Raw genomic sequence first — 11007 nt, 5'->3', positions numbered from 1 at the left:
AAAGACCTACCAATTTGTTTTTAAACTCACAACTTCAGTTCAAGATCATTATCAACATAATGGGATGGTGGAATCACAACCTCTCAGGAAACTCAGTTGATTGTTATATGGTTGACTTCGGTTCATTTAGACAATTTACAGTAAGCCGCAATCATTTGAAAATGCTGTTGTCTTGGGGTTTTAATCAAACTTTAAAAATAATTCTGTTTCACGGGTATTTATTTTTACAGATGATAAACACAGCATTGTGATTAGCATAGCTATGAAGTATTTTCTGTAGCATATATGTGTACTGTGCGTTCATACTCAACGAAAAGGAAAACAATTCAGGATTTTTTAAATGACTACTTTTTAGCAGTGAGTTAATGTTTAAAAACTCTTTTAAATACATATAATCAAGTGAGGGAATACCAAACCATCTGTGGGTGGATACAGTACCAGACTTTGTTTTGGTGGAGAGACCTTGTAGTTGAAATTGCAAAATAAACTGTAGCAGATAGAATGCTGTAAGGCAAAATCTGATGTGTTTGATCATGGACAAAGCAAAGCACACACCTCAGCTGCTGGAAGCGGCGCGGGCCGAGGGATGTACTGGCTGCCGCTTCCAGCAGCTCCCATTGGCCTGGAGCAGGGAACCGCGGCCAGTGGGAGCCGCGATCGACCAGACCTGCGGACGCGGCAGGTAAACAAACCGGCCCGGCCTGCCAGGGGCTTTCCCTAAACAAGCGGCGTCCCAAGTTTGGGAAACACCACTCTATACTAAGGGCTCTTGTTGCCACAGCTCCGTCGGACAAGGATCCCATCTCTTCACACTCCTGACTGACTTAGCTGTGCTGGCAAAACTTTGTAGTGTAGACCTGGCCTAAGTAAGCAATCCACATGTTAGTTTTACAGAGAAAGTGTACCTCAACTATGAGGCCTACTGTCCAAGTTGGTTGTGAAGGGCACTTGAGTAGTCCACAACAGATGGGCATTTATGCTAACATAGAAACTTTTATGACTATCAGGTTCAGTATAAAACAAGTAGCCACTTTGGTTCCTATCCTGCTTCCATTGGAAGTCCTTATGAGAAGGATGGGCCCTTTGTGCATTATGCAAAAACTTAGATTGTATACATTACTGACATGATATAAGTTTTCTAAGCAGCTATTCTAGTTTGTGTATTTAATGAGATTTAATTTTGGCTTTTTTCACAAACTTTATATAACAAGTGATCTCTTTACTCTTTAATAGATTGCAGCTACAGTAACTTTACCATTTGATGTGGTGAAAACACACAAACAAACTGAAATTTGGGAATATGAGACCTTAAACTGTAAGTTCTTTTGAACTAGATTACTGCACATTCTTTACATTTTAGATTACCTTAGGAGCTATCTTTATCTATCATTCCACTATTCAAAGATGAAATTCTCCCCAGCACAGAGGGCTCAAATAAAGTCCACTGTACCACTTATGTCTTATTGTGGGTCTTAAATGGGAAGAAGAGCCATTGTTGGCCTTGTGCACTGGAGTGCATATTATTAATTGGAAATAATAAAGATGGGAAATCTTAAAACATAATTCTGTTTAATTACATGGATTTCTAGTGGGGACTTTAAATCGTCCCCATATCCTTTCTCCTATGATGTATCTCAAAATGCTGTAATTTGCCATGTTCTGTTTTCCATGTGCTGTAATGTCTTCTGGAATACTTCACAGGAACTGTTCTATTTAATGTATTTTTAATGACTTGGAGGAGAGAAAAAATGAGAAGCTGGTGATGTTTACTGATAATACTGTTTCAGTTAAGAAAAACTGAAGAACGTTGTATGTCTAACTTGACATGTCAACGTCTAACTTCATTTCTCAGAGGGTGTGAATGGAAGATTAAGTTGTAGATAAGGGTGTAACAAGCATTAGGCTGGAGTCACTCTAGCCAAAATAAGCAGGAATACCCTGGTACTAGGACCAATGGATGAGATAAACCTGGAATGTAGAGATCAGGTTATGGTGAACTGCATATGGACAGAGCATGCTGTACAGGGATTAGTTCCTGAAAAGCAACCAAGCCAATCATGAAGTGTGTGATATAATATGTAGTCAGAAATGCAGGTGTTAGTAAAGAGGTATATAAGGAAAAGTTTGGCTGTGTAACTTGGTTTTGTGATGTACCCTGCATCCGCTCCCTGCGATTGAGCCTGGACAGCTTGGGCCTAGTGTTGCTGAATGCTAAATAAAGGTACCTGAGTGGTGAATTCTGGAGTCAAATTGAGTGGAAGAGGGTCTCAAGGGATCCTAATATTTATCCAGATTTAATGCAACTCATATGAGGCAAATTTTTTCTAAGTTTCTTCTATAAACTGAACTTGAACAATGTTCTGTGGAAAAACTCTTTGGAGTTGACAGGAGTAACATGATAAAAATTGTTTGCACATCTAGCCCCACCCACCCTATTAGAAAAGAGGAATGTCTCTCCTTAAATATTTTTTTTTAACTTTAATCCAGAAAAGGACTACATTGTTCTCAAGTGGTATTTTTAAATATTCACTTTTTAATGGGGTCTACAAAGAAAAGACAAATAAGAAATGGGAGCATAATGGTGAAATATGTAGCAGTGAATACTCCAATAACTTAAAGGGATGGGTAAGACAAAATTGGCAGGGGAAAAAAGGCTTTTTAACTCTTGGTCACAATTGGCCACCATTACACTTTAAGGCAGTGCATTCAGCATATAAACATCTATTTTTCTCAATCATCTGGGGTCTGGATGATTAGTGAAAAACTCCCATTAACTTTAATGGCTATTGAATCAGGTCTTTACTATGGAGTAATCAAAGACTGAATTGACTTTGTTAGCAATCCATCTGTTATGAAACAGATTTGAGTAGCCTGATTCAGAATCACATATTTACATAGAAGCTCTCGCCTCTAGAAAATAAAGTGGAAACAGTAGAAGTTTCTTTAAAAACTGTGAGAGAAGATATTCTTAATTTCAGGCTAGTAAAAAAGGTTCTGATCACTTTGTCTATAGAATCATAGAATCATAGGACTGGAAGGGACCTCAAGGGGTCATCTAGTCCAGTCTCCAACACTCATGGCAGGACTAAGTATTATCTATACTATCCCTGACAGGTGTTTGTCTAAGGGTACATCTACACTACGGGATTATTCCGATTTTACATAAACCGGTTTAGTAAAACAGACTGTATAAAGTCGAGTGCACGCGGCCACACCAAGCACAGTAATTCGGTGGTGTGCATCCACGGTCCGAGGCTAGCATCGATTTTTGGAGCGTTGCACTGTGGGTAGCTATTCCGTAGCTATCCCATAGTTCCCGCAGTCTCCCCCGCCCCTTGGAATTCTGGGTTGAGATCCCAGTGCCTGATGGGGCAAAAATCATTGTCGCGGGTGGTTCTGGGTAAATGTCGTCAGTCACTCCTTCCTCTGGGAAAGCAACGGCAGACAATCATTTCGCACCCTTTTCCCCTGGATTGCCCTGGCAGACGCCATAGCATGGCAACCATGGAGCCTGTTTTGCCTTTTGTCACTGTCACTGTATGTGTACTAGATGCCGCTGACAGAGGCGATTCAGCAGCGCTACACAGCAGCATTCATTTGCTTTTGCATGATAGCAGAGATGGTTATCAGCCGTTCTGTACCATCTGCTGCCATTGTAAATTGGCAATGAGATGACGGTTACCAGTCCTTCTATACTGTACTGTCTGATGCTGTCATGGGTGCCCCTGGCTGAGGTCGGCCGGGGGCCCAAAAGACAAAAATGGGAATGACTCCCCGAGTCAATCCCTCCTTTATGGTATTTAAAAATAGAATCAGTCCTGCCTAGAATATGGGGCAAGTATACTAGAGAACCAGTGTATCAGGGAACCAGAGAGCACAGCCGCTCCGTGTCAGATCCCGCAGAAATGATGAGCTGTATGCCATTCATGGGGGGTGCCCCTGCAACAACACCACCTGTTGCTTCTCTCCTCCCCCACCCTTCCTGGGCTTCCATTGCAGTGTCCCCCATTTGTGTGATGAAGTAATAAAGAATGCAGGAATAACAAACAGTGACTTGTTAGTGAGATAAAATGAGGGGAAGGCAGCCTCCAGCTGCTATGATAGTCCAGACAGGACATTAAGCAGTGTGGGGGATTGGAGCCCAGCATCCCGCTGCTATGATAGTCCAGGCAGTACAGAATCTTTTCTTTACACATGAAGGGCGGGGGCTGATGGAGCTCAGCCCCATGTTACTATGATGAAGACGGTTACCAGCCATTCTGTACCATCTACTGGGAATGACCAGGAGTTTTTTACCCAGGCACCCCCGGCCGACCTCAACGGAGGCCAGCCAGGAGCACTCACGGGCTGATGATGAGGACGGATACCAGTCCTACTGCACTGTACCATCTGCCACCAGGCTGCTGCTGCTGCTGATGGATATCAGTCATATTGTATCATCTGCCACCAGGGACGGGGAAAGAGGATGCTGCAGGTCACTGCCGCAGCATCGCTTCTACCAGCAGCATTCAGTACACATAGGGTGACATTTAAAAAAGTCAAGAGACGATTTTTTTTCCTTTTACTTCTGGGAGGAGGTGGGGGGGTAAATTGACGAGCTATGCCCTGAACCACCCTGGACAATGTGTTTGACCCTACAGGCATTGGGAGCTCAGCCAAGAATGCAAATACTTTTTGGAGACTGCAGGAACTGTGGGATAGCTTGAGTCCTCAGTCCCCCCTTCCTCCCTCCATGAGCGTCCATTTGATTCTTTGGCTTTCCGTTACGCTTGTCTCGCAGCAGTGTGCTGAGTCCCTGCTGTGGCCTCTGTCTGGAGATTTTTTTAAAATGCTTTGGAATTTCGTCTTCTGTAACAGATCTCTGATAGAACAGATTTGTCTGCCCATACAGCGATCACATCCGTACGGTCCATGCTGGAGCTCTTTTTGGATTTTGATTTCGGACTGCATCGCCACCCATGCTGATCGGAGCTCCACGCTGGGCAAACAGGAAATGATATTCAAAAGTTTACGGGGCTTTTCCTGTCTACCTGGCCACTGCATCCGAGTTCAGATTGCTGTCCAGAGCGGTCACAGTGGTGCACTGTGGGATACCGCCCGGAGGTCAATACCGTCGATTTGCGGCCACACTAACCCTAATCCGATATGGTAATACCGATATTAGCGCTACTCCTCTCTTTAGGGAGGAGTACAGAAACCGGTTTAAAGAGCCCTTTATATCGATATAAAGGGCCTCTTAGTGTGGACGGGTGCGGCGTTAAATCGGTTTAACGCTCCTAAAATCGGTATAAACCCGCTCTTAAAAATCTCCAATGACTGAGAGTCCACAACCTCCTTGGGCAATTTATTCCAGTGCTTAACCACTCTAACAGGAAGTTTTTCCTAATATCCAACCTAAACCACTCTTGCTGCAGTTTAAGCCCATTGCTTCTTGTCCTATCCTCAGAGGTTAAGGAGAATAATTTTTCTCCCTCCTTCTTCTAACAACCTTCTATGTATTCGAGAACCGTTATCATGTCCCCTCTGTTTTTTCTTCAGACTATACAAACTCAATTTTTTCAATCTTCCCTCATAGGTCATGTTTTATAGATCTTTAATCATTTTCGTTGCTCTTCTCTGGACATTCTCCAGTTTATCCACATCTTTCCAAAGGATTGGACACGTTACCTCCCAGGATATTGAATAGTCCAGATCTTACCTGAATACACACATACAGCCAATTCTTATTAACTAAACTAAAATTTATTTAAAAAAAAAAGTGAGAGAGTATGGGTAAAAGATCAATATACATACAGACATGAGTTCAATTTTTGAGGTTCAAATTCATAGCAAAGATGGTGACCTTTGTAGTTACAAAGAGTTCCTTTAGAATTTAGTTCATAGTTTATAGTCCAATGTCTGATATCATCTTCAGGGAGTACTAGCATAACTGGGACCTCAATCTTGTGACTCAAACTTTCCCCAATAAAACTTAAGCAGATCTGAGATAAGAAGGATTGGGACCGAAGGATGATTTTGTACAATATCATCCTTCTTTAACAAGTTGGAGTCCCTCGGGGAACAATAGGTAATCAGGGTGTCTTTGAAGTGGGTCCATCACCAGTACTTAGCTATATGAATTAACATAAGACAATTGCCTATTCCTCCACCATTCACAGATGATTTGCTATACATTTCAAAGAGACATGAATACAGAGATATCCCGTGTTTACAATTAATTTAAATGCTAGGATGTTCTTTGAGTGCTTGTTCATGTCAATTCCAATCAGGTGTATGCACGTGCGCATGTGTATAGTAGCCAGAAGATTTTTTCCCTAGCAGCAACCGTAGGGTTGGCCTGGGTGCTCCTTGGAGTCGCACCTTCATGGTGTCCAATATAGAGCCCTGCCAACCCTGCACCCCCCCAGTTCCTTCTTACCGGCAGTGATGGTAGCTGGAACTTCCCCTTGCTCTTCTCTTGCTTTGGCAAGTGGATTAGCAGTACTTTTTATGCTGTACATAGTTAGTATCCACTAGTTAGTATAGTTTAGTTTAGTAGTTTCTTTATAAGTTTTAGTTATGAGGGTTCCCCCTCCCCCATTTCCTCCCCCATTTGTTACTGAGGAATGCCTCAATCCCTGGGCTTTAAGACTTGCCAGATCTGCATGAAATGCATGCCAAAAAGTTACTCCCACACCTCCTGTTTAAGGTGCCTTGGTGAGGGTCATCAGAAAGACCATTGCAAGATCTGTCGGGAGTTCTGACCGAGAACTATTAAGGAGAGGAAGCAGTGTCTCAAAATCATCCTTATAGAGGCAGCTGTCCGACCTCACTTGGACCCAGGGGACCAGGGATCCTGCTCCCGGCACATTATCTTCAGCGCAGAGTGCTCCGGTGCCGTCTTCAAAGGATTCAGCGCCAAAGAAAGATGCCAGCAAGGAAGCTAGGCACTATCATGGAACCTCTCAGGGTCATTCCAGCCTTCGGCACTGGTCCCAACCACTGGTGCAGAAGAAAAAGAGGTCGGAGAAAGGTCGATCTCCCTTGGCAAAACCCAGGGACCAGCCACCAGTGGCACCTCAGTCGGGCCATGGCTCAGGAACTCAGAGTGGGGCCACATAGACTCCTGCCCAAGCGAGGCAGTCAAGTCAGGGCCTGTCTCGCTCACCGCACCTGTCGGATCATCTACCATTCCCGTCCACCCTGCAGGCTTTTGAGGCAGTCCAGGACCTATTGAGGCTCATGGTGCCATTCTTGCCACCAAGACAGGAGAGTGTCTTGGCACCGCAGGTTCCATCTTGATCCCCTGTGCACTCTAAAGGAAAGCTGGCGATGATGGCACGCTGATCCCCATCACCTCGGCACCCATCTGCTCCAGCTCCGCCATCCAGAGAGCACAGTCGGTCCCCTGCTTCTCAATGCTCTAACTCGAGAGGAGCAGCGCCACTCTGGTCCTCCTATTCGGAGTTGGACTCATACCGCTCCAACTATAGCAGCAGCAGAAGATCCTCCTCATGGCACCATAGGCAATGGGCCCCTCAGTGGCAAAATCCACAGCAGTAGCCCTTTTGGACTCCGTGGGCTTTCCATCAAGCCCAGGGTCGGAGCCAGAGGTCCCGCTCAGGTGCAGCATCTGTGGTTCCACGACATTCGTTCGACCACGGTTGGCACCGGAGCCAGTGCCTCGGGAGTTAACACTGACACCTCTGGGGCCATTCTTGGCACCGACTGCAGCATTGGCACTGACCACTATGGCACCGGAGGTATCAGCAGCCTGGATTGCAGCTTTGGTGCAAAACACACCCTCAGCACCTACAACAGCACCGACACTGCCTCTGTGTTCTCCCGGTGTTCTACCCTAAACCTCATTCTAGAGGCAGGAAGCAGACACTCCACTCACTTCTTATCAAACTGTCTGTACTGAGCTATCTTGATTATCACTTCAAAAGTTTTTTTTTTCCCTTACTTAATTGGCCTCTTAGAGTTGGTAGGGCAACTCCCACCTTTTCATGCTCTCTGTATGTGTATATATATCTCCTCAATATATGTTCCATTCCATGCATCCGAAGAAGTGGGCTGTAGCCCACGAAAGCTTATGCTCAAATAAATTTGTTAGTCTCTAAGGTGCCACAAGTACTCCTGTTCTCTTTCCACTCACTAGATGTTTGCAGGGCGCTAGATTTCTACATCGGAAAAACAAAGCCTTTGAGAAAATCGGTCCAGCTGTTTGTGGCGGTAGCAGACAGAATGAAGGGCCTACCCATGTCCTCACAACGCATTTCATCATGGATCACATCCTGCATCTATGAGTGCTATAACCTGGTGGGAGTTCCCGCACCCCCAATCACTGCACACTCCACCAGGGCGCAGGCTTCAACAACAGTGTTCCTGGCTCAGATCCCTACTCAGGAAATCTGCAGAGCAGTGACATGGTCCTCCATCCACACTTTTACCACACATTATGTGATTACACAACAGGCCAGGACGATGCTGCCTTCGACGAGCAATGCTTTAATCAGTGGATGACTCCGATCCCGCCTCCTGAACTTGGACTTGTGAGTCACCTGATTGGAATTGACATGAACAAGCACTCGAAGAAGAAAAAAGTTACTCGCCTTCTCGTAACTGTTGTTCTTCGAGATGTGTTGTTCATGTCCGTTCCAATACCACCCTCTTTACCCCTCTGTCGGAGTAGCCGGCAAGAAGGAACTGAGGGGGTGCAGGGTCGGCAGGGCTGTATATTGGACACCATGAAGGCATGACTCCAAGGAGCGCCCAGGCCGACCCTACAGTTGCTGCTAGGGGAAAAATCATCCAGCTACTGTGCGCGTGCGCATGCGCATACCTGATTGGAATGGACATGAACAACATATCTCAAATAACAACAGTTACGAGAAGGTGAGTAACGATTTTTTTTTAATCTCTGAATCATCAGAATACAGCATAGACAGGGACTGTTGATTACATTGTTGACCACTACCCATATAGCTGTAAATACACAAAACCACAAACATTATCTCCCCACATGTCTTTAAGGGTTGAATTTGAGTCATTTATTCTGCAGGATGTTTAACCCTTTCTGGCCATGCGTCACGGAGCTAAAACAAAAAAGAATTCTGTATGCATGTTTCTTTACCTAGGCTTAACCTCTCTATCCATAGCTCAGTTAGGCCCCCCGTATTTCCATCTCTGAACTGGTAGAGCTAACTTCCTTTTTGCAGTTCATTTGTATCTGTCTGCCAGAGGCTCATTTCTAGCCACTGCTGCTGATAATCCACTCAGTCCCTTTCCTTCCTGGGCCAGCATCTTTAAGGCTTAGGATCCCCTTTGATCCTAGGCTTTTGGCCTTGAGCACAGTTAACCAGGCCAGCCTTACGGGAACAAAGCAGGAGCATTCCCCAATTTATAATTTCCCCAGGCTTATGTTTGCCACTATTTTTTTTTCTGGTTTGCTTCTCCTTTAGCAGCCTTCTTGGATTTAACTCATTGCAGTCAGGCAGGATAATATCTAACAGAGAGGTGCATGTGATACTTATGAAACAATAAAACAACTCCTTCATTTTCCATCGGTATGTCAAAAATTAATGTAAAACAAATTTAAAATGTGACTAAAATAAAAACAGCTAGTGCATTTGATTGATGTGATCCCTCTAATTTTCAAGAGTATTTATTACTTTTCTGTGGTGGTATTAAATTGTATACTATTTAATTCACACTTTATTTTGTTGTACTCTTATCTAGTATCACAGAAGAAGTCCACATCAACATGGACAGTAATGAAGACAATTGTTGCTGAGCATGGGTTTACTGGATTATTTGCTGGTAACTGTTTTAATATATTTCCAAGAAAAAAGAAAATTAAGTGGATTTAATCATTAACAGGGTTTTATAGAATCTAACACGTACAAGATAAAAAATACTTGTGTCCTTCCACATGAATGTTGTTAGCTGTGGAGCAGTCATGAAATATATATGCAATTCTAGCCCACTCTTAATTGAGAGATTATCAATTAAGATGTCTAACAGTGTCTAAGAACAGGTGGTTTATTTTGCAAGCATGTGACAATTAGCATGTAGTACATGTATCAGTTATATCAATTAATGTAGTTGTAATTATTTTCCCAAATTGTCACTGACAGGAAAGTGGTGTGAAAAGTTCTGCAGCTAACGAATTATGAAAAACAAAACAAAAAAGTGTTTTATGTCCAGTTATTATATAGGGAGAAAAGGTAGTTTTTGCAAGTGAAAATAGCTTTTCCAGCAGGTAAGAGATACAATTTGTAAAGCAACAGAGAACTAAGACAGACCGGAACCTGGAGACACTTAAGAAGTCTGTTCTTGGGGGCAAGAGAGATCCAACTCTCTTTAGAGGCTCAGTGGGGGTCTAATTTTATTATTGGGTTGAGTGTGATTTATCTCCTACCAGTCACTACTACTACCGCATCAGTGCTTAGGAACATCCAGCCCCACATGACAGCCCCTTTTTTTGGTTCTGTTTTTTCTCACTAACCCTTTTGATATTCTCTGTCTTCAGAAACAAAGCTGCAGCTTCAACAGCATTTTCTGTCTGCAGTCATAAATGTTTAAGGAAGTTTTGCTGAGATCTTGATTTGCATCTGAGTAGAAGGGTGGTAGCTGGGAATAGAGTTTACTATGGTAAATCACTCTGGACAGTTGCTGGCTTGTAGGATACTGCGGGCTAATGAATTCCAGAAGGCCCAAAACAAAATCAGGATGATTATCATTGAAAGTTGGGCTTTTGTGTCATGATGCTTTGAGGGAGGGCTAGAATATGCCACAGTCATATTATGGCCTTGTATTACTAACACCACAAGGCAGAAGTGGTGGTATTGGATGCTCCATATAATTCTGGAACATCAGATTTCACAGCATCACTGGCTTCAGTTTATTTGTTTAAAAAGGCACACTATCAGAATAAAAAAATCATACTAAAAATCCTCATCTTTATCACATGAAATTACTAAAACTGAAAATGTGGTGGTTCTTCGAGAGCTTGCTCATGTCCAT

General features: G+C 43.6%; 1 protein-coding gene across 4 annotated transcripts in view; it reads left to right on the top strand.

Annotated features, from left to right (window-relative positions):
- Positions 1–11007, top strand: part of SLC25A40 (solute carrier family 25 member 40) — a 90745-nt gene that overhangs the window by 50750 nt on the left and 28988 nt on the right. For all 4 annotated transcript variants that reach the window (XM_039523533.1, XM_039523532.1, XM_039523531.1 and 1 more), the window contains 2 exons: positions 1234–1315; positions 9721–9801. In XM_039523533.1, coding sequence (XP_039379467.1) covers positions 1234–1315; positions 9721–9801 — 163 coding nt within the window. The remainder of the gene's footprint in view (positions 1–1233; positions 1316–9720; positions 9802–11007) is intronic.

Source organism: Mauremys reevesii, linkage group 2, assembly GCF_016161935.1.
Source record: "Mauremys reevesii isolate NIE-2019 linkage group 2, ASM1616193v1, whole genome shotgun sequence".
Classification (NCBI taxonomy): domain Eukaryota; kingdom Metazoa; phylum Chordata; order Testudines; family Geoemydidae; genus Mauremys; species Mauremys reevesii.
Note: the sequence above shows the minus strand (reverse complement) of the source record. Positions and strands in the feature narration are given on the sequence as shown.